Genomic DNA, 24,699 nt, shown 5'->3' with positions numbered 1-24,699 from the left:
TCTCTGGGTGCATACAGCCTGAGGAAGATGGTGTCAGAGAAGGAGTAGAGGTAAGAGAGGGCTCTGTATGAGACCAGGATGAAGATGGTATGGGTGCCTTGGACTTTCTCGTCATTACATTTTGATGAGTTTTGATTCCTGAAGAATGTCAGAGAAGATGGATCTTGGCAATTCCAGCTGGCAGGCTTATCCTAGGATGCGTTTAGACAATACCGAGGTTCTTGTGCTGACGTCTAATGGAGCCTTGGAGGTACCATTTCAGGACACAAAGTTTCCTCAGTAACAACTCTGAAGTGACCTACCTCCTCCTCTTCTCTCAGAAGACTGAGACTTTTTTTTTTTTAATTATTATTATTATTATTTGGAGTGTTTCAACTTCCAATAGGTACTGAAGTACTGGGGGAGTCAGATCCCACACAGGCCTTAGGGACTGTTGCACCAAGAGCTTCAATCTTACTTCCTTCTCTTTGCTTTTACACTCCATAAACACTTTGCACTTGGATGGAACATGAGAGACGCTGAGACTGCTAGAATGCCTGTTGTTCTAGGAGAAAAACCTATTGCAGGTCTGGCAAGCTTTGACTCCCAAGGCCTTTGGTGTACCCCAGATAAGAGGCCAAGAGAGCAAAGGATTCAGTCCTGGAAACTGGGGGGAAGTAAAAGAGGGGGAACCTCCCCAAAGGCAACAATTTATGCCAATAAGGAAATAATAAGCAAAAAGATATCAATAATGGAAGGGTAAAGTAACTTAATAGCCACTAGGAAGCAGTGAACACAGAATTGCTCTGTCTCAAACCACAGGCTGTTGAAAAGGAACTGGAGTGGCAGCAATCCACTCCTCTCTATATGCTCTTAAGAATGACCATACTGGGTCAGATCAAAGGTCCATCTAGCCCAGTACCCTGTCTTCCAATAGGGGCCAATGCCAGGTGCTTTAGAATGAACAGAACAGGTAATCACCAGGTGATCCATCCCATCACCCATTTCCAGCTTCTGTTCTGAGGTGAGGTCATGCTGTAAGCAGGCATGGACTAACTCAAATCCCTGGTCGATAACACGTGGGCACATGCACATCATACCATGGAGCACTCCCAGGGACATATATTTGAGGAAACTAGATTTCCCCAAAACAACTGCATCTCCCATAGCCTGCTTCCCTACCTCTTTAAACTCCTGTGGTCTGGTGTCATTTTATTTTTGATTTTATTCATAGGGCAGGGAGCTTGTCTTTATTTCCTCACAAGGCAACATGCACATCCATTAAGGTACATAAATCCTATACGTCACTTGTTTTCCTCATTTGTATACCACAGTTTATGCTTGTCTAGCTTCTGGACACCATGTAGTACAGTCTTTAGTACCTATTGCAGAGTCCAAACTTGCTCTTGGTCAAGGAAAGCAAAGGTCAATCTTGCATAGTTTCAAAATTACCATGATCAGATTAGAAATTCTTATTGACTCCTGCTTGTGCTGTGTCTTGTACAAAAAACTATGTTGTCTCATCAGCTCCCTGGAACTGTGCAAAACTTGTCTCAGCTCATGCCACTCTAGATGTTTTCAGATATATCACAGTGAACCTAAATAATCAGATCAGGAACAATTATTCCTGAAGGGTGTCTTCACTAGGCTTGAGTACCTCAAATTAATTAATTACCAGTTAATGCAAGGTATTTAATAGATTTGTGAAAATTAGTGTGGCCACTCCCCCACATTCCTTCTTTACCCCTAGTCATCAGCCTATACATTATTGTCCTAAAGATATAATTGGAAGATACCAGTTTAGATTAAGAAAGATGGGCTTTCTGAAGCTATTTTGAAAGTTTCCTCTTATACATTGCATGGCATTGCATAGACACAGCACTTTTGAGAGTTTCAAGACAAAAGTTCAACATTACAAATAATGCAGTTTGATCTGGAAAAGAAAACACAAGAGACACCTTAATTTTTAAAAATAAATTTAGATTTAAATTGATATTCTCAACATAGAAATGATCAATAATGCCGATTAAGAGTCACAGTAATATCAGGAAAAAAGGTTTTGCTCTCAGATGCTGGACAAAATAACATTTTCAGATCCAGCAGTATGGTTGCAAATATACCAGCAAATCACATATATTAACAGGCTTGCTGCAGATGAAAACCTCAGATTTAATTTTGTCCCATAATGGAACACACAGACACTAGCATTTTTTAAAATCTGCCTTTTCCTTCCTCTTTTTGTAGCTTGCTGGTGTTTTGAGATGACACTTGCCAGGTTGTTTAATTGCTGGGCTGTAGCAGAAAGCTGTAAGCGATATCACCCTGTGCCAGGAATGACTTCAGTGAACTAATCCAACTTGAGAAGGCTGAATCTTTTCCCTAACTTTTTCCCTGGGGGGAGGGTGTGGATAGGAATAAATTCTAAAGTAAAATTCAAAGCATTGCATAGCTACAGCTACATTTCAAGAGAAGGGCACTGACTCAGTTTGTGTATAATTATGAAAGATATTGTATGGGGATGCCAACTATATTGGAATATATGGATCTTTTAAAATGACTAGACATGTCTTGACTAAGAAGTAGACGTCTAAAAAAACTCCAGAGATAAGGTAACATTGAAGCCCCATATGTTTGTTCTGAAGCGCACTCAGCAAAAATTCTGTTTAATCTATAGCGTGGTTCTGTAAAAGATGGTTTGTAAAAGTTTGTCTCTGACCAGATGAAATGTTAGCATTCTACTCGCAAGACCCATGTGTAAACACTTTTATACTAAAAATTCTAGTGAGTATAGACATGGGATTAGAAAATTGGACAGTAAGGAGCTGTCTAGTATACAGAGAAGTCACAAGAGAAAAAGTATAGACTTGCCTTAAGAAGCTTTAGTACCATCTTTGGAATGTATGTGTTTGAAAGTACAATAACTGAGCTCCTACTCTACATAATGGGAACCTACTGTATTCTATCACTCAGCTCAGTACTGGATATTATTATGGGAAGTGAGCCGGGTGTTCTGAATCTAGATTAACCTAAGAATGCTACTAAAAGCATGCACCATATATATGCAGAAATGTGTAGTGCCCATTACTGTTACTTGCTCAGCAAGACCCACGTAAACAAAATGTTTTAGCACATTGTCAATGGATTTCCGTATTAAAACACACAAGCCAATCTACTGTACCTAACTAGGTAAATCACATCACCATCGTCCAGGAAATGAGAGACTGAGCAACAGCCTGAGTGAACAGAAGAAGGTCACTCCTACAGTAGGGAGCTAGCAAAGGAGAGGAAGCAGTGGGAGAAAGGAGTGAATAAAAGGTGCCTCAGGCACTTGGGAGAAAGGACAGAAATGCTCTTCAGGAACTGGAGAGTAGCAGCAGGTGCCTTCTGTATGTAGGGCTTTGATTCGCATATATAGTATATAAAGTGAAATAACAAGCAAATTTTGAATTACTGGTCAATTATATTTCTTCTCAGGAATGTGATGACTGGAGATTTATGATAATCACCCTAACTTCATGAATTATGAGACTTTAATTTTCTCAGTTGCCTGGTTATTCTCCTGTTGTATATTGAGAGAGAGTGAGAGTGAGAGACATATGAACATATACATATGGCGTTTAGACATTGACAAAATATATCAAAATTAGCCTGATCCCAGATAATCAAAACATGTACTTGAACATATTCTTTTAAAATACTGTTTTACTTACTGTGTTTAGTATTCAGCTCCTTATAAACATGTCCTCATGAAATAGCTAAATCGGAGGAAATTCAAAAAAATGAACATAACTGACACCGTTTTCAGAACTTCCAGGGCCACAGAATATTAACAGCCATGATTTCATAGCTACTTTTATAATCATTAACCTGGAGACACATTCCATTTCTTTATTTTTTTTTTTATTTGACAAGCAGCAGTATCATGTTCATCTTTTTTATTTTACATTTTAATGTAGATACAATTATTAGGATATCTGTCATATTACAATATTTAGTTTAACTTTTTCTTTTAAGATACATTAAAAAACATCAACTGCAAACGTGAAGGAGGGGAGGGGAAAAAAAAAAAGCATGGTACCCAACCAAATTTCCACATTTCAGCAATATTTCACTCATTCTTTTAGTAAAGTTTTAAGAAATGTCATAATGACATGAGCTTGAAATATATATAGGCATTTTCATTGACGCTCATGACGTGGCACTGGTGATGTTGTAAACAGCAGAAAAACAGGGGCTGCCAAGTGACCAGTTATGGAGGCACAGACCTGCTTCTTCCCACAGGAACACACCAAATAGTGACAGCAATGATCTCTTACAACCACACCTGCTGGACAGCAACATCATGCTACATAACTGTATTCATCTGCTGAGGCCTGGCTTCGCTCGATGTATTGTTTATCTATCAGAACTTCAATACATTTCTTAATCATACTGATACTTGGGTTAAACCTAGCTCTCGACTGGCTAATTACCTGTGGAAGAAAAACATTTAATATATCACTTATTCATTAACATCGCTTCAATACAAATGCAATATAAATTTTCTCTAAAGAAAAAAAGACCACAAAAATGATTATTACATACTATATTTCCGAGAGACAGAAAGCCTCCATCATGTACTAAGATCAAAATACACACACACAGATTGTTTCTGTCCTGATTATATCTATTTCTTTTATTGGTTAAGTTTACTTTTCCCATCAATGGAAAATTGTAACTTGCAGTTGCACCCCTTGGTTAAATTGTCACAGAACAGATAAAGGGAAACATTCAATTTAAAATTCATATAGTCTACATTTCTTTACCTATATTATTAACTTCTTATATCAGTGGTTTTCAACCTGTGGTTCATGGACCCCAAGGGGTCCACAGATTATGTCTAAGAATTCTGCACCTCCATTTGAATTTTTTAGGGGTCCACAAATGAAAAGGTTGAGAATCACTGCCTTAGATAAAAAAAAGAATCATTTAAAAAATCCAATGTATTTTTCGCTAATTATGTTGTTTACTTTTTGAATGTGTCAGCTTGGCAAATACAGTAGAAATCAGTTAGGTCAGTTTCACTTCCGAGTTACAGTACTGCAGTGTTTCATTTGTGAATATTATAGTTTGTTATTTGTAAAAGAATAGTTTCAATTAGAATTTATAATTAAAATAATTATTAGTCGTAGGTTTTATGACTGTTTTTATAAAAAATGTTGAGGCAATTTGAAGTGATTGACAATATTCCTTTAGTGTGGGTTTATAGTCTGATTGCCAAATGAATTGTGCTCAAGATTACATGTAAAGAGATAACTGAAGAGGTTAAATCTAGCATGGGATCTCAGAGCTAAGCACAGTTTTCTCTTCATCAATCTTCATAACTAAGGTTGGTTATTTGTCATGGCAAAAAAAGGTCATTTTAGTTTTTTTTTTTAAGAAGGAAGGATAATAGCAAACAAGTTCATTTTCCTTTCGAATAGCCATCACTAACAGTTTAAAGATATATATATGAAGATGGAAAAATACACCAAATGATAAGCATTTTATGAAACACTTGGTAGCATGTTTGTTTGGACAAAACATGTTATCCATTCATAAATTACATGTTTTAAAACCATTAAAAAGAACCTCAGCTCACTCTCCCATTCTCCACTACTCAGGACAAAAAGACAAATTAGAAAAAATGGAGCCTTTCAGTTCCTGTTTGGCTGGGGTTGATAGAGCCCATACTTTGAACGAAAAAAACTAAAAGCCACTTTCTGTAATAGGCATCACGGTCTGACAGTCTTAATTATCCTCAGTAATCATTAGATAATACATTTCCCGTAACTATACTTCACTTTTTTCATTCCTGCAAAGCTAAGAGGGGATAAGCTAGATTCTGTCCTTCTTTATGCATCATAACCAAAATTGTCTGCTAAGTTCTAATCGATTATACCTGTGCTGCTTCAGCTCCAGACTTTGAAGGAATTGGACAGATGCACTGAAATGCCTAATTTGGCCTGCAGAAACAATCTTTTTCTGGGACTAACTTTCCCCACAGTGAGACATTTGGGCTATGCCTCTCTTCTTATAACTACTCAAGGCAGTTCAGACTGGTTCATAAGATTCTGGGGCTTGGCCATGCCCTTTCCAGTCATACATCAGATGTGTTCAAACACTGATAGATAAATTAAAAAAACCTATTCACCCATGATAACTAGATACACAATGATTGTGGACGACATCATCATAGACCAAAGATGATTTCTTCAGCGATGTCTCTCTCAACACTTGTAAAAGTATTGTCCATACTCTTGGGCAGTCCGAGAGAATAGAAGGTCTGAGAGAAGCTAGATGGGTCTATTACTTCAGAGGAGTATACTTTTTTTTTTTTGCTGCTAGGTAATCAAGCTGTATGACTACCACTGAAGTTCAGTGAGAGTCTCAGCGCTTACGTCACTTCTGAAAATGGGATATATACTTCAAAAAGTCAGGTGCTTTTGAAAATCTAGCCCAGTAGGCAATTTGAGACAATGAAAATTATTAAAAAGGAGAAAGCAACCATCTTCCCAGCAATGGAAGAAGGGGAAAAAAAGCAAATACAAGCAGACCTGGCTATCTGAGCGCAACAGTATCTTTTGCCAGCAATCTCTCATTTGCTTCCCTTGTGAAAACAATTTCACATTGCAACTGGATACAGCAGGGGACATCCTAGCTTTGAGTGGGCAAACTTTTTGGCCTGAGGGCCACATCTGGATATGGAAATTGTATGGCTGGCCATGAATGCTCTGGGGATGCAGGTTCTGGAGTGGGGCCAGAAAAAAACGGTTACTCACCTTTTTGTAACTGCTGTTCTTCGAGATGTGTTGTTCATGTCCATTCCAAGCAGGTGTGTGTGCACCGCGTGCATGCCAGCCAGAAGATTTTCTCTTAGCAGTGTCCGTAGGGTCGGCCTTGGCGCCCCCTGGAGTGGCACCTCCATGGCACCCTATATAGGGGCCCGCGGACCCTCCACCCCCTCAGTTCCTTCTTGCTGGCACTCCAACAGAGGGGCAGGAGGGTGGGTATTGGAATGGACACGGACAACACATCTCGAAGAACAACAGTTACAAAAAGGTGAGTAACTGTTTTTTCTTCAAGTGATTGTTCATGTGCATTCCAAGCAAGTGTCTCACAAGCCTAAGTTTAGGTAGCAAGGTTGGAGTTCACTGCAGACTGGAGCACTGCCTTGCTGAAGGTTGCATCATTTCTGGCCTGGTGCGTGATGGCATAGTGCAACATGAATGCGTGGATTGAGGACCATGTGGCAGCCCTGCATATCTCCTGTGTCGGGACCTGAGCCAGGAATGCCGTGGAGGAGGCCTGCGCCCTTGTGGGGTGGGCTGAGATTGGCGGGGCAGGCACCTTGGCCTGATTGTAGCATTTGCGGATGCAAGCAGTGATCCATGAGGAGATACACTGTGAAGAGATGGGGAGCCCCTTCATCCTGTTGGCCACAGCTACAAAGAGTTGGGTTGATTTCCTGAACGGTTTAGTTTGTCGATATAGAGTGCCAGGGCCCTGCAAACATCCAGAGAATGCAGCCTACGTTCTGCGTTGGAGGACTGTGGCTTAGGGTAGAACACAGGGAGAAAAATGTTCTGCCCCATGTGGAATTGGGAGACCACCTTAGGAAGGAACGTCAGGTGTGGCCTGAGTTGGACTTTGTCTTTGTGGAAGACAGTGTATGGAGGCTTGGAGGTCAGCACTCTGAGCTCCAATACCCTCCTGGCAAAGGTGATAGCCATGAGGAATGAGAATTTATAGAAGAGATATAGCAAAGAACACGTAGCCAGTGGCTTGAAGTGGGGCCCCATGAGGGCAGAGAGGAACAAATTAAGGCCCTAAGCTAGGATTGGTTGTTGAGTATGCGGGAACAGCCTATCCAGGCCCTTGAGGAAGTGACAAACCAATGGGTTCGTGAAGACTGAACCATCTTCAGCTCCTGGGTGGAACACGGAGATGGCCGCCACGTGGACCCGAACCGAAGAGAGGGCAAGTCCTTGCTGTCTCAACTGGAGTAGGTAATCAAGGATGAGAGGGATTGGGGGGGAGCAATGGAGCCTGTCCCTGCTGTTCAGCTCAGATGGAAAAAAGTTTCCACTTGGCCATGTATGTGGCCCTAGTGGAGGGTTTTCTGCTACTGAGGAGGACTTGTCTGACTTGCTGTGAGCATTGCATTTCCACTGGGTTTAGCCATGGAGCATCCAGGCTGTGAGGTGGAGTGACTCCAGGTTCAGGTGGCAGAGGCAGCCCCGATCCTGTGATCAGGTCCGGGATCAGGGGCAACATGAGGGGCGCCTGTATGGACATGTGCAGCAGCAACGTGTACCAATGCTGGTGCGGCCACGCCGGCGCTATCAGTATGACGCGAGTGTGATCCCTGCATATCTTGAGGAGTACCCTGAGGACCATGGGGATCAGAGGGAAGGTGTAAAGCAGGCCGCCTTTCCACAAGAGGAGGAAAGCGGCCGTTAGAGACCCTGGACTGTGCCCCATGAGGGAGCAGAACTGTCAACACTTCCTGTTGTCCCTCGAGGGAGACAGGACTATCTGGGGATAACCCTAGAGTTGGAAGATCGAGCGTGCCACGTCTCGGCGAAGGGACCACTTGTGACCATGAATGAGCGGTTGAGGGCGTCTGCCAGGTCATTCTGCACCTCCAGGAGGTAAGATGCCGTTACGTGAATTGTGTTCTGTACGCAAAAGTCCCATAATGCGAGTGCTTCTCGGCACAGTGGAGAGGAGCCTGCACCCCCGTTTGTTGATATAGAACATTGCCGAGGTATTGTCCATAAGGACTGCAACACACCTGCCCGCCAAGCGAGATTTGAAAGTGAGGCAGGCAAGGCGAACAGCCCATAGCTCCCTGATGTTGATGTGTAGGGAGAGGTCCTCTGGGGACCAAAGGCCTTGAGTCCTGACATTCCCTAGATGCGCCCCCCACCTCAGATCCGACACATCTGTCACCAAGGAAAGGGCTGGCTGAGGGCTGGTGAAGGGTACTCCTGCATAGACCACCCGCGTGTCAAGTCATCACTGGAGGGAATCCAGCACCACTCGGAGAAGTGTCACCACTGAGTCCAGCGCAACCCTGGTTGGTCGGTACACAGACGCTAAGCAGGACGCAAGAGGGTGCAGCCTGAGACTGGCATGGCTCACCACGTCGGTGCACACAGACATATGTCCCAGCAACTTGAGGCAGTTTCTCGCTGTGGTGGTCAGGAAACGGCGGAAACCGATGTCATTGGACATGGACTGAAACCTGGCCTCCTGTAGGTATGCTCTGGCCTGCATCAAGTCCAGAACTGCCCCTATGAACTCTATCCCTTGAACAGGAGACAGGGTAGAATTGGCCTCGTTCAACAGGAGACAGAGCTCGAGGAAGGTCTGTGTGATAAAGACCACCTGTGCCTTGGAGTGGCCCTTGATGAGCCAATCGTCCAGGTAAGGAAACACCTGAGTCCCATGCTTGTGCAGGAAAGCTGCTACAAGTGCCATGCACTTTGTGAAGACCCTTGGGGCGGCTGACAAGCCGAAAGGCAGGATTGTGAACTGGAGATGGGTGTTGCCCACTATGAACCTGAGATAATGTCTATGCTGAGGGATTACTGTGATATGGAAGTACACTTCCTTCAAGTTGAGGGCGGCATACCAGTCTCCTGGATCCACAGAGGGGATGATGGAGGACAGGGAGACCATATGGAACTTGAGCTTCTTTACAAACTTGTTCAGACGCCGCAAGTCCAGAATGGGTCGGAGGCCCCCTTTTGCCTTTGGTATTAGGAAACTGTGGAAGTAAAAACCCCTGCACCTGAGCTCCTGAGGACTTCCTCCACTGTCCCTACTACGAGGGACTGCACTTCCTGAATAAGAAACTGCTCGTGAGGGGGGTCCCTGAAGAGGGACGGGGAGGGGGGCTGGTGGGGCGGGAGGGAGAGAGATTGGATAGAATATTCCCTCTCTACCATGCGGAGCACCCAACTGTCCGATGTGATTTGGGACCAGTCATCATAGAAGGGGGACAGAAGTGACGAAAAGGTAGGGTTGGTAGGATCTAGAATCCTGACTGGTAGGTCGTCCTCAACTGCACCATCAAATTTGTGGTCTAAACCCGAGGGGGGCCGCAGCTGGCCAGACGATTGGCCGGAGGGCTGTTGCCTCCTTCTGCCATTTCTGTTTCACCTACGCGAGGGCTCCAGGTGTTTCTGGGGCTGGTACGGCCGTGGAGCTGGCTGCGGCCTGAATTGCTTGCGCTGGGTAGCTGGGGTGTGCAGGCCTAGTGAGCATAAGGTAGCCCTCGAGTCCTTTAAGCTACGGAGCCCCTTGTCCGTATTCTCGGAGAAGGGCATGGGCCCCTTGAAGGGGAAGTCCTGGATGGTCTGTTGGACCTCATGTGGAAGGTCTGAGACCTGAAGCCAGGCTTCCTGCTGCATGACCAGCCCGGTTGCCAGCATGTGGGAGCCTGCATCTCCTGCATCCAGGGCCGCTTGGAGGGATGCCCAGGAAATCAGGTTCCTTTCCTCTACCACAGCGGAAAATTCTGTTCACGATTCCTGGAGAAGGAGTTAAGCGAATTTGGACAAAGCCGAGCACGTATTATGGCCATATCGGCTCACTATAGCCTGTTGGTTGGCTATGCGTTAAGTTGCAGACCCCCCGCTAAGCACACCTTTCTGCCAAAGAGGTCCAACTTCTTGGCCTCTTTGTTCTTCGGTGCAGACCCTTGGAATCCCTGACACTCCCTTTGGTTGGCAGCATTCACAAGCAGAGAGTTCGGGGGAGGGTGGGTGTATAGGTGTTTATGGCCCTTGGAGGGTACAAAGTAGCACCTCTCTGTCTTTTTGGCTGTAAGGGCTAATGAAGCTGGCGTCTGCCATAAGATGCGGGACGTATCTGCTATCATTTTGATCAATGGTAGGACAACCCTAGACAGGCCCAAGGGGGCCAGGATGTTCACTACTGATCTCCTCCGCTTGGATCGCCAGGCTCTGAGTGGCATGCTTAAGTAGCTGCTGAAGCACCCGGTTGTCCGCTAGGGCCGGTGCCGCTGAAGTTCCCGCAACTGCCTCATCCAGCGAAGAAGAGGACATGACCTGCAAAGAACCTTCCTCTGTACCCTGCGGTACAAGGTACTCTGGTTGCATGGCCGGTGCAAATGTAGGATGCAGCTCCGCGGCTGGTACCAGGGTCAATGTCTAATGACGAGGCATGCTGGGCAGTGCCTGCGGCATCGGAAACATGGTCTCCGTCAGTGCCAGTGTCTGACTAGGCGGTGCCAGGTTCTGTTGCGGCACACTCCTGTCGGACAGTGGTGCCGGTGGTGGAGACATTTGCGCTGTAGCCACTGACATTGAGGAGACTGACACAGACCTGGAGCGCGGGCGATGTGCCTGTCCCAAGGACTGACGGTAGGCCCAGGGAGTCCGGAATGGCCACTGGGAGAGCGGTTACCACTGTTGCTGCCACTGCACTGGGTAAGGTCGTTGGCTTGCCTGAGAAGCCGACCTCTTGCTCCTCCATCTACTGGAGCGGTAGGATTCATACTCCAAGTCCGAGGTCTCTGAATAGGAAGACTGAGGGGGAGCAGTACCCACTGTCACCAGGGAGCAGTGCCTCGAGGCCGAGGAGCGCGCTCTCTGTGCCAGTGCTACCACAGCGGCGCGAGGCACGGACTGGGGTGACATCATGGCCAGCCTGCCCCTTGATTGGATCGGGGGTTGGGCAGTGTCTGACAGCTCTTTCCACTGGCGTGAGAAAGCCAGCACTGGGAGGCGTAATAAGTCAAAGACCGGCTTGAATGCCTCCTGCATCGATGGAAGATGCACATCCTCGCTGAGGTCTGGGGATCTAGACCGGTCTGGACTTGACTGCACCGCCACTGGAGCGGGAGTCAATGGGACCTTGGAAGGATGTGGTTGTGGCTCGGCTTGTCCCACCACAGTCGTGGACGCTGCCAGCCTTTTAAGGTCCTGGTGAGGTGAACGGTCCCTCACCACCCTCTTCTTTTTTGCGGGCACTGGAGATGATGATCAGTGCTGCACGGAGGACAATTTTCTATGTCCCAATTCTCTCTAGTGCCAGGACTTAGAGGTCTCAGACTGGACCTCCTGTCTTGATAGCAGTGCCAGAGCACTGCGCACTGAGGATGAGGTACAGGACAAGTGCATAAACTTTCTGGAGTCTGTGCAGAGTTTAAACCCTGGGGATCCAGGCATGCCTCAGCGGGGCCACAAGTACGTTTGGGGGTGGGAAGCCACCCAACAACTAACACTAATTCTAAACTATGAGAGAGAACAATTATATACACTTAGATGAGACACTGCTAGGTTTGTTCCAAGAGCGAGCAAAGTTCCAGCTGGCTGTCACCGGCTGTAAGAAGGAACTGAGGGGGTGGAGGGTTGGCGGCCCCCTGTGTAGGGGGCCATGGAGGCACCACTCCAGGGAGTGCCAAGGCTGACCCTACGGACACTGCTAAGGGAAAATCTTCTGGCTGGCATGCACACAGCGCGCACACACCTGCTTGGAATGCACGTGAACAATCACTTGAAGAAGAATGAGGAGTTCATGGTGCAGAAGGGGGCTCAGCCTGGGGACTGGGATACTGGAGGGGGTGAGGGCTCCGGTTAGAGATGTGGGCTCTGGGGTGGGGCCCGAGATGAGGAGTTTGGGGTGCAGGAGGGGGCTCTGGGCTGAGGAAAGGGGTTAGGGTGTGGGAAGAGATATGAGCTCTGGGTTGGAGATGTGGATTCCAGGGTTGGGGTTCAGGAGGGTGCTCCAGGCTGGGGTGGAGGGGTTTGGAGGGTGGGAGGGGGATCAGGCCTGGGACAGGGGGTTGGGGTATGGGAGGAGGTCGGGGTGCAGGCTCTGGACAGCGCCTACCTCAGGCATCTCTGGAAAGCAGCAGCACGTCCCTTCTCAAGCTCCTATGCGGAGGCGCAGCCAGATGGCTCTGCATGTTGCCTCATCCACAGGCACTGAACCTGGAGCAGCAACATGTCCTTCCTCTGGCTACTATGTGGAGGCGCGGTGCTGTCCAGGCAACTCTGCACACTGCCCTGTCTGCAGGCACCACCTCTGCACCTGCCATTGGCCGCAGTTCCCAGCCAATGAGAGCTGCAGAGCTGGTGCTTGAGATGGATGCAGCGTGTTGATCCCCCTGGCTGCCCCTACGTGTAGGAGCTGGAGGGGGGATATGCCACTGCTTCCGGGAGCTGCACAAAGCATGGCACATGTGGAGTGAGGCAAGCCCCCGACCCTGCTCCCTGGCTGGAGTTCGAGGGCCAGACGTGGCCTGTAGTTTGCTCACCCGTCCTAGCTCAATGGACATCAGATGGAGTTTGGTTTTGGGACCTCTGTTATTCACCGATAGCTAAGTCAGTTTGCTTGTATTCACTGTCCCTTTTTGGGTGGAATGCCTCTTTTGCCTAGACGAAGCTCTGTATCACTTCACCTTGTCTACACTACCATGTGAGGTCAATCTAAGATACTCTACTTCAGCTACGTGAATAGCGTAGCTGAAGTTGATGTACTCAGATCTACTTACCGCGGTGTCTTCACTGTGGTAAGTCAACAGCTGACGCTCCCCTGTCAACTCTACATGCACTCCTCGTTCTGGTGGAGTACCAGAGCCGACAGGAGAGCATTCAGTGGTTGATTTATCGTGTCTATACTAGACACGATAAACCAACCCCCGCTGGATCGATTGCTGCTCACCGATCTGGCGGGTAGTGTAGACAAGCCCTTTGACTTAAACTTCTGGTACGCTCCACTGTTGATTTATTTATGCTAGGGTTGTCATGATATCCCACAGAGGCATGCTCCTTCCTCTGGTGACCCTAGAAATCCTAGAGGCCCAGATGGCCACTCATCTTTGGGAAGCTGATGCTCTGAAGACTTTTTCTGATCTTGTGTACTGTGGAGGGCCCTCATTCTTCAAGACTGGCATTCAAGGTGAAGAATCTGAGGGAGGATTTTACTACCATAAGGGCTTCATGTTTTCTCCAACTGAGGGATCGGATCACTACTGATGGTGTTTTTACTCTTCTTCACGTCTTTTTTGGGAATGATTCCAGGCTCACAAAAGGAATCCCTGAAACTCTGCCACATGCAGTCTTGTACGTGGAGTAACCTCTAAGCATGAAATCAGAACACCCAGGAATTGCAGATGAAGACAGATGGATGACAGTTGTGTGGAGATCAGTGTCTCGATCTTACTGTATGCTCCCTGTATTGAGAAGTCTCCGTGGACATCATAGTGGAGTAGTTTTTGGTTCAGGGACCTCTGGGTCATTTGATGTTCTGTATCTATCTCAACTCTTTCACAAATAATCCTTTAAGAAGGGAATTAAAAATTCCTCTGATCAGTAAAATGGGGTAACGATGGTTACCTCCTTTGCAAAGCACTTCAAGATCTACTGATGAAGAGCGCTAGGTATTAAATCATCACATATCTATATGCCAAAAGCATGGAGAGGGTCCTCCTAATCTTCCTGCAAGGTATCCTGGATTATGCTCTAAAAACACTAGTACAAAATGAAGCCCTGAACTACTCAAACTGGCTACTAACAATACCTTCATAAGCACCTTGGAGTACACAGATTAAAAGGTAAGGTTTTGTACTGATAGCAATGATTTCTGTAGGCAAAAGAAATTTCAGATAACAGGTCTAGACTGGACTATGAAAGGTAGCATCTGTCAGGTCCACAATCATTAGAAAGTCTACTGGAAAGACTGCAGTGATGGTGGAAGCTAAAGTCTCCAGGCTAAGTTTTGCTTTGTTCACTGATCTGATTGTTCAGCCTCTTGAGAAGCATGATGGTCTGAAAAATCCTTAACTGGTGAGGGGATGTTTTGGCATGGTGAGTCTCAGATGAAAGAGAGGACTGACCACCCTGAGATGTCTCCGGAGGAGTCTTGGCTGGTGTAGGGTGGGATGCTGAGTCCCCAACAGGCCTGGACTACAAGTCCCTTCCTGTGGGAAAGCAAGGGTGTATATACTGAGAAAAACTGGTAGAATGTTCCCCTTCTGTGTGTCCTAAGAGGGTTTCTTCATAGATGGAGCTCCTCTTGGCCTTTTACTTGCTTTATTTAACTTGCTGCACAATGGTGGGAAAGTAGGGAGAAACAGGAAGAAGCTTAACGGGTGATCACATTCAGGGCTCAGAGCTCTAGAAATTTTGATTCCCTAATCGGGGGTGGGGTGGGAATGTTCGGGAAGTCTGCGCTTGCTGCTACTGGAAAAAAGCTCTAAAAGCACTGGGATAGCTAAAGTGGGAGTACTGAGCCACTGTTCTGTTTGAGCTGCCAGCCAGAAAATCTGGTGCCTGGTGGAAGGTGTGTGGCCACATATGAACTGCCATTAGTACCTACAGGAAGAGGTACAAGTGTCTCAGACAAAGAAGTGAAAATTTTTACTAGAAAAATGTAATGAGACTGAAGGCAATATTAAGAAATCTGAATGCATTGACATGAAATAAAAACATTGCAAGAACTGGGAAAGAAGCGTTTCAACTGGGACAATTAAGAAGCTAAAGTTTTAGAACATGTATCATATGGGTGTGACTTGTTCTTTGCCTAAACAAATTACTCTGCACCAACTTAGTGTTAATTGTTAGACTTCTATAACACCATGCATAATTTGCTCTGCATCTTGGAAAAAGGTTTCAGAAGCACCCAAGTGACTTCGGATCCTAAGGCCCAGTTTCAAAAGTGACTTTAGCTCTTAAGTGCCTTAGAAACTGGGGCTTATGGTCTTAAGTCAGTAAAGGCATTTTTGAAAAGTTTACTCTAAGTCTATTTGGAAGCTATGGCTGACTACTTGATGAGTGGAGTGTCAACAAGGTAAGTGACAACACTGCTGTGTGATTTTCACTGGTTGCCATTCAATTTCTGGGTGGAAACTGAAGTATTGATTTTGCCTATAAAGCTCTAAATGTTCCAGGACTGGTCTTGATAGACTGCGTCCTTCCTTGTTCTGTACTGCCAGAGTGGAGATCTGCACAGGCATCTGAGCAGTAGTGCTCTTCAGTTATGTATGGGAAGGAGCTGCCAACTAATTTTTTTTCCTGTAAAACCCCCTTGACTTGGTAATTCATTCCTTCTCTTGATGCAAAATAGCCTAAATCTACTACCACCTAGGTATGCTGCAAGGCTCACCTGTCTTTTAGGCAAGGTAGGAGAGCAGAGGGAATAAGGTAGATACTGAGATGGAATGGGTTACTGATTTACTTACTATATTACTTGGTTATGACTGGATTTTGTTATAGGATGTAGGTGGCTTATATAGTATAATTATGTGATTTTAAGTGATGAAAGATCACCTAGGCCAGGGTTTTCAAGAGTGGCTAAGACTGAGGGTTTCTCAGTTTTGGAGAGTTCAAACTAAGATACATTAAGGAGCTGATTTTCAGAAGGTGGGTGTTCAGATCTCAAGCTGAATATACCAGATCACTAGCGACTGTAGAAAATTCTGGCTGTACAGCTCTGGATAGATGCCCATTCTGGGGCGGTCTTGGGGGTGGGGATGAAGAAAAAGGGGCAGAATCAATGCAGTCTAGAGAACTCAGATACTTTGTCTCCCCTTAAAATTGAGATGTAGTCTAAAATTTCAACACACTTTTAAAATCTGAGCTATAAAGCAAAATGAAATCCAGCCTCATCATAAGAGTTCTGGGCTTGTTGGGTATCCTGTGAAAATTATACATGTATTAATGTCCGTGACAGGATAACCACAACTAAACATTTCCACTTAAGTAAAACTCCTACATTCTGAACTAAAGCAATTTAGAAAAATTATTGCCAGTTATTAAAATATTAGTTCTGAGGTATACAGTCTCAGTTTTATGATTAAACACAGCACTCAGTCATCATATAGCTTTTCATTTAGATAATGAAAATTGACAGCATTTCCTCTTACCTCTTGAATAAGAGCATTATGTCGCAGCACTTTACGTGCTTTCATGATACGGACTATAGCAGCTTGAAGGTACATTTTCCTGTCTTCATCTACAGCACTTCTGGTCTGCTCCATCTCCTGAAATATGGGAAAAATGGTGATGCTGCAAACACACTAGGATCAATAAACATTCAGAAAACACCTACAATGCTTCTGATTTTGCTAAAGGAAAAAAAAAAGTCAAATTTTAACAATGAAAGTTAGTTAAATCTCAATTTTAGAGCTTCTGGGCAAGATTTTTGTCTACGATTACAGCATACGAAATGCAAGTTGGGGTGGGGATGCGGAGGAGAGGGGTGTTCTAAAGTAGTCTAAAGCTTACTTTTTGCATTGGCTTGATCTCAGTGAAGTTAATGTGCAACATCAGTCTCTCTGCGCAGTTAGGGCTGTCTCAAGATTGCTGTAATTTACAATGACTGCTTGTGACACTGTGTACCTCATAGCAACACCCTGGAACCCCCATATTCACCTCTGTCATAGAATTATGATATGTTTTGTAAAAAGCATGCCTTGTGAGGTATCATTTTAAAAGTCTTGATCTGTTGAACATTAATATCCTGTTGGATTGTATGTGTTATCATTGTATGCGAAGTTATGAAGGTTTGCTGTGTGTGTGTTACTGAAATACGTTGTGGAACACCCACAACCAATCTTTCAGGTAAAACAATGCAGTAGTCAGACAGCCGTTCATGGGTGTTGATGAGCCATTAAGGAAAGAATCCCAGAAATTATACACATATGTAGACATCTCAGAAGGAGCATGTATACAACAGAGACTGCTTGACCAATGGGAATTGGCTGTTACCCACACGTCACAGCAAAAAATCTTTCCAGCAAGTTGAAAGAAACTATAGAAGAGGGGAAGTGACATCATAACTTGGCCTCACTCCCTCCACAACTCAACATCTGGAAACACATCTGGAGAACAAAGACGTTGAACTTGGGGAGGGTGGTCCTAGCCCTTGTATTGAGGATCTATAAGCTGCTTGTACCATCTTTCAGGATGAGACACTGCTTGATTCAAATCCTGTTTAGTTTGTAGAACTTAAGACTGCGAATTTAACCCACTCTGATCTATATGCCTGCTACTTATAATCATTTAAAATCTTTCTTTCTGTAGTTAATAAACCTGTTTTATATTTTACCTAAACCAGTGTGTTTCGGCTGAACTGTGTGGGACATCTGCTGAGATTACAAAGGCTGGTGCACATCCATTTTCCCTTGCAAAAGTGGTGAACTGGATAATAAATCTGCACTGGTCAGACGCCTGACCATTGTAAGACAGTGCAGTTCTGGGGTGCAAGACAGGAGAGCTGAGGGGAACTGGCTGGAGCCTCTCTATTGTTGGTTCATGAGTGGCTAGGAAAATATTCATGTAACTCAGCTGGGTGTGTCCCTGCCTGTGGATGTCTGTGTAAATGTAGTACCTGCCAGAGGTTCGTGGCTTGACAGCATCACAGAGTGAGAGGGAGCCCAGGTTGCTGGAACAAAGGGCTCAGCAGTCCCACAGTCCAAGTTGCACCTCGGGGACCCTGTCACACTGCTAACAACCCTAAGCAGCCAAAACCAGAGCTAAGGATCAGTATCAGAGTGTTCTGTCCAAACCCCCTTTCCCTGATACATGAACAGCAGGGAAAGAGAGCAGTGTTAGAGTCTCTGTAGCCCATAACTGCCACCAGCAGATCCCTCTGGAGCTAGGTATTTTAGCTTCAGGAACAGATTGTACAGGTACTGCAGCCTGATCTACAAAAAGCATGATATAAACACACAATTATAACTCTGCATATTTGCAGTTCTGCTCACTTTTAAAACTATAAACCTCTCCTAAAATTCTACAAATCCCTTTCTTAAATGTAAATCCTTTTGAATTAGCATTCTCTGGGTACGTCTTCACTACCGGCCGTATTGGTGGGTAGCAATTGATCCCCGAACGAGCTCCTGTCGACTCCGGAACTCCACCAACGCGAACAGTGGTAGTGGAGTCAATGGGGAGCAGCGGATGTCGATCCTGCGCCATGAGGATGGTAGGTAACTCGATCTAAGATACTTCGACTTCAGCTACGCTATTCATGTAGCTGAAGTTGCGTATCTTAGATCGATTTCCCCCCAGTGTAGATCAGCCCTCTAATGAGAAATCGTTTTAAAAAAAACTGTCCCAATCTATACTAACGGCTTATTATTCCCCCACATACATAGGCAGAAACGCTTACCGTTTCAGTCAGATTAGAATCTATAAATTATGATTCATGTGATCAGTGTTTTATATAACAAAGGCAGATGCTCCTGCTTGGAGGACCTTAATTAGTTCAGGCAGATAAGACAGTTTATCATGAAGTGGTGAAGATGTCTGAAGAGATCAGTGCAAAAAGGCTCCATAAAAGAGGTGTGTTTTCAGGAGGAAGATGTTCTTGAAAGATGAAAGGAAAGTTGCCTGGTGTCTGAGATGAGGGAATTTCAAAGCACAAGAGGTGCCATGGAAGAAGGTGAAAATCTGAGAATGAGATAAGAGTGCAAGGGTAGCTTCAGAAAGGCTTAAAGTGGAAGGATAAAGGAGGAGAAAAAGAGCACATATAAAGGAGCACGACAGCTGAAATAGATCCTGAAAGTGAGGCCATGGGGCCTGGACTTCATGCAAAAGGCAAGACAGCTAGAGATGAATAAAGGTAAAGATCCTGGTAGAGGGAAAAAGAATATACTATGGTTTCAAGATGTTATGCTCAGTAAAGGAAACAAAATTACATGTAATCCTATTTCCATTTTTATACAGATGTGACTGCAGCTGGCTAAGTTTTAACAACAACCTTGAGATGACAAAAAAATGAAGAATCTAGCAGTCTTACTAAAGAATGGTTCTTTAAAAGATTTTTCATAGAAACTCTGAAAGCTGGCAAGTGAAGCCCAAATATGAACCACACAGAGGCCTTGAGTGGAAACATGAAGTTGCTACAGCATTAGCCGAGTATACTTTAAACAGAAAGGGAAACAATCAATTCAGCCTCTGATGGGATTCTTCTAATTCAGCATCCATCTTTCAGGAGATAGATACTGGGCTAGATGAATCATAGAATATCAGGGTTGGAAGGGACCTCAGGAGGTCATCAAGACCAACCTCCTGCTCAAAGCAGGACCAATCTCCAACTAAATCCCCAAATCCTTACATGGCTGCCTCAAGGATTGAGCTCGCAACCCTAGGTTTAGCAGGCCAATGCTCAAACCACTGAGCTATCCCTCCCCCACCATGAACCATTGGTCTGACCCTGTATGGATGTTCTTATGTTATATTCACCTTGATAACAAGCATATAGACACACACCTATCAAAAATATTGCAAAAATTTTGAATTTTGAATGGGCTTTTCTAAAGGCTCTACATGCAAAGCTTCATATACTCAGAAGCAAATGGCAACTGAACAGGGTCTGTAACAAGATCTGTGGATTCTCTTATACTGACAGACTGGGATTTCTGTAACAGTTTCATTTAAATTTAAAAATATATTTTAATAAATAAGAATATGAATATAAAAATAAATACTGCAGCACATATAGTAATTGCATATTGTTTCTGTATTATCTATTTCCAGTGTGTCTTAGATTTCTGTATTAACAATGCAACAACACTGAAGAAGTTAGCAAGGGAAAAAGATATGCTGGAACTGTTAAATCTTTGGACATTTTAGGAGGTGTGGAAATCAAACTGAAATTGTGGGATAAACACATTAGCTGCACATTTCTACAAGAGTGATCAGCAGACAAGTAGCAGACACTATAAAACACCAACATTTTTATCTTGAGAGTTGAAACATACTGAAATGAATAGAATAGTTCACACCTCTCATAACTATTGTTCCATGCTGTTCACTCAAGACAACATCACACAGTATACTAGTTCACACCTAGCTCACAATTTCAAGCTTAATCTTCAGAGCCATGACGGTCAAAAGCAATTTAAAAAAAAATAAAGTTTACATTCTGGAGTACAATTCTGTGACAAGGAGCAGAGGGATTAGATTCTGCATCCGAAACCCATCTTCACAGTTCTGTAGTTTAGATAGTTTCAAGAATGGTTTGAAACATAAAACATTCAGTCTGATAAAAACAGGCACTTTTGAAATCTTCAGTGAAAGTCCATATTATCTCCCTTTTCTAGCAGTACTAAAGGTAAGGAAAGACATTCTGATACAGGTTTCTGAGTTCTGATGATTTAAAAAGGGCCAAACTGAGTAATCCTTTCAGGGCTGTGACTAGGTTCTAAGATATTTTTGTTTAAAAAGCACTAACATAAAATCTCTGCCTTAGTGAACATGAAATGCTAACATCAGAGCTAAGTGTATCCTCATGCTCACAACTTCAAATTTGATTATACACCTGCACCGTGATATAATGTGACCCGATATAACATGAATTCGGATATAATGCAGTAAAGCAGTCTGGCCGGGGGGGGAAGCTGCACTCTGGCAGGTCAAAGCAAGTTTGATATAACGTGGTTTCACCTATAATGCAGTAAGATTTTTTGGCTCCCAAGGACAGCATTATATTGGGGTAGAGGTGTATACAGAACTCAAAATAGCAGAGATTTCACAATTTCTTGGGTTCGTTCTTTCTAACAAAGCCACATATCCTACCATTTATTATAATATATTGCATTCCAAGTAGTGAATGCTACCTTTAATGAAGACAAACAAGTTAAAGGTATTTAACAACAACAAACATGTTACAGTATTAGTCTGTATAACTATAGATTTCTTTCATTAATATAAGGGATATAGATACACTCCAATAGTTGAGAAACGGAAAAACATTAGCATAGAATTCATACTTTAGTTCCAAGTTCTTCAAAAGACAAAAACCTTCCACAATTTATGTCTTGAATCATGACTAGATAATAAGGATAGGTTTCATTAAATGCCTCTTGTCTATCTATTATTGGTGAATTTAAAATTTAGCTCTAGTCAAGTTATGGATTGACTAAAGATCACAAAGACCTACTGATATATTCTAGACAAACAATCTCCCTTTTCCATCTGTAAATAAGGACAATTGTGGCAACTGAGGGACTTTGGAGAATGTTAACTAGCAAGTTTTCTCAGAAGGAGCAAAGAGGTGCAGCCTTTTTGGTTTGTCAACACTATCTGGGTATATACAATATTTGAGTCTAGGGAATAAGATGGCTCTTGCATAAGGCTAGGATATTTTTATTAGCAGTATCTGAATTAGCTAACGTGGAAAAGAGTTCTGTGGCACATTATAGACCAGGGGTTGGCAACCTTTCACAATTGGTGTGCCGAGTCTTCATTTATTCACTCTAACTTAAGGTTTTGCGTACCGGTAATACATTTTAATGTTTTTTAGAAGGTCTCTCTCTATAAGTGTGTGTGTATATATATATATACACACACACACACTTATAGAGAGAGACCTTCTAAAAAAGGCGCGCACACACACACACACACTTACAGAGAGAGACCTTCTAAAAGGCGGCATATACCAAGGTGATGCACTGTCCCCGCTGCTGTTCTGCATAGGCTTAAACCCCCTCAGCAAGATAATCACAAGGACTGGATACAGTACAAGTTCAGGAGTGGAACTACCATCAGCCACCTCCTCTACATGGATGACATCAAGCCGTATGCTAAGAATGAACGAGACATCGACTCGCTAATCCACCTGACGCGCATCTACAGTGAGGATATCGGGATGTCATTCGGACTGGAGAAGTGTGGCCGATGGTAGTGAAGAGAGGGAAGGTAACAAGACTGATGGGTGGAACTACCAGCAGGCCACATAGCAGAATACATACCAGCTACACAGTCACAGTCCCACAGTCACATGGAAACCACGATGAGAGGCAAGGAAGACAGCAACATCCAAGTATCACCAAAGGATAAACAGGTCCTGAAGAGCCAGCTCAGTGGGAAACAAGATCCACGCCATCAACAGATACGCCCTGCCCGTCATCAGATACCTGCGGTACAGTGAGCTGGCCAAAGGAGGATATGGAGCTGCCGATGTGAAAGATCCGGAAGCTCCTCACAATGCCACCCCAAGCCAACACCCAGAGACTGTATACCAGCCGGAAAGAAGCAGGCGGGGCTTGATGAGCGTCAAAGCCACTGTCCTGGATGAAACCCGGAACATCCGGAGTACATCCGTAAGATTGCCCCCAAAGATGAGCTGCGATGAGAGAATGCCTGAGCAGCAGCAGACATGGGAGGAAGACCAAGCAGAAGTGCCATGGCAAGACAAGACCCTGCATGGAATGTACCATCGACAGATAGCTGAGGTGGCTGACACTGGAAATCCTACCAGTGCCTGGAAAGGGCTGGACTAAAAGACAGCTCTGAGGCACTGATCATAGCAGCACAGGAACAGGCACTGAGCACCAACCATTGAAGCAGGCGCTCTACCACACTAGAGAGGACCCAAGTGCAGACTGTGCAGAGAGGCCTCAGAACAGTCCAAACATAGTGGCAGGATGTAAGATGCAGGCAGAACGGCATACACTGAACGCGCACAACCAAGTGGCTGGGCATTGTGTTACAGGAACATCTGCACAGCGTACGGGCTAGACCCTCCAAGACCAGATGGGAGATACCACAGAAGGGTGTGAGAAATAGCAGAGCTAAGATTCTGTGGGACTTCCAGATCCAGACGGACAGGCAGATACTGGCCAATCAACCAGACATCGTGGTAATAGACAAGGACCAGAAGACAGCGTGGTGATAGATATAGCAGTGCAAGTGACAGCAACATCAGGAAGAAGGAATATGAGCAGCTGGAGAAGTACCAGGGCCTGAAAGAGGAACTCGAGAGGATGTGGAAAGTGAAGGCCAAAGTGTTCCCAGTGGTGGTAGGAGCACTCGGCTGTGACTCCTAAGCTGGTGAGTGGCTCCAACAGATCCAGGAACCAACATCAGAGCTCTCTGTCCAGAGAGTGCAGCTAAGATACTGCGCAGAACCTCAAACTCCAGGCCTCTGATAGAGGACCCGAGGCTGAGGAAGACACATACCACCCATAGGGGTGGAGGGAATTTTTTATATTTTTTTATATATAAAAACTGGATAGCGTAGTGGTTAAGAGCGCCGCCCTTTGATACGGGAGACCCCCTTTGATACAAGAGACCGGGGTCAAATCCCGGTTGGTACCCAACTTTCCAGTAGGGGTCCTTGGGCAAAAGCCCCTAACGCTTCACCTGCCTGCCTCAAATATGAGAGTGACACGAACTAGAGAGTCATGCCAGCCGCGGACGTCGCCCGGATTAACAAGTCTGCGGCCAGATGTTGAGGAACCAGGACAATCTGACGGTAAGTGGCTACTGGAACAAAACCATTCATGGATGAGAGAAGAGAACCTGGAATTGATGGAATGCTACCTACAAACAGTAGACCTAATGAGAGGGATATATGAAACGTATGAGGGGACTGTGATTGACAAAAACCTACATCCACACTTACTGAGAAACAGCTAGTTACCCAATGCTTCAACATTAGTAAAGAGGAAGCTGCTCTCACAGCTTGAGATAGACCAACTCCACATTACATCCCAGACTCAAGAAACCTGGAAGACAAGTGGATGTGCAACCCACACCGAAGCTGAAACTTCACTCCACCCTCTCCATTGCAGAGCACAGCAGCTGATATGAGCATAAGATCATGGAGAAACATAGCTACAGTCAATCCTGCGAGACCGATTACCAAGGCTCAGTGGAGAAGTACCATCAGATAGTATGTTAGAAGATGCCAATAGAGCCCTCATGACAACCC

At 44.7% G+C, this 24,699-nt stretch overlaps 1 protein-coding gene across 5 annotated transcripts in view; it reads right to left on the bottom strand.

Annotated features, from left to right (window-relative positions):
• Window positions 1-3,857: 3,857 nt before the first annotated feature.
• CUL2 (cullin 2) overlaps window positions 3,858-24,699 on the bottom strand; it is a 138,187-nt gene continuing 117,345 nt past the window's right edge. For 3 of the 5 annotated variants that reach the window (XM_032795313.2, XM_032795314.2, XM_075062222.1), the window contains exons 20-21: window positions 16,901-17,017; window positions 3,858-4,451 (exon numbers count right to left, since the gene is read on the bottom strand). In XM_032795313.2, coding sequence (XP_032651204.1) covers window positions 4,320-4,451; window positions 16,901-17,017 — 249 coding nt within the window. In that variant the 3' untranslated portion in view covers window positions 3,858-4,319. The remainder of the gene's footprint in view (window positions 4,452-16,900; window positions 17,018-24,699) is intronic. The other 2 variants (XM_032795317.2, XM_032795316.2) reach the window with 1 other exon arrangement.

The sequence above is a fragment of the Chelonoidis abingdonii genome, chromosome 2 (genome assembly GCF_003597395.2).
Source record: "Chelonoidis abingdonii isolate Lonesome George chromosome 2, CheloAbing_2.0, whole genome shotgun sequence".
Lineage (NCBI taxonomy): Eukaryota > Metazoa > Chordata > Testudines > Testudinidae > Chelonoidis > Chelonoidis abingdonii.
The sequence above is the reverse complement of the archived record's forward strand: the minus strand, read 5'-3'. Positions and strand labels throughout refer to the sequence as shown.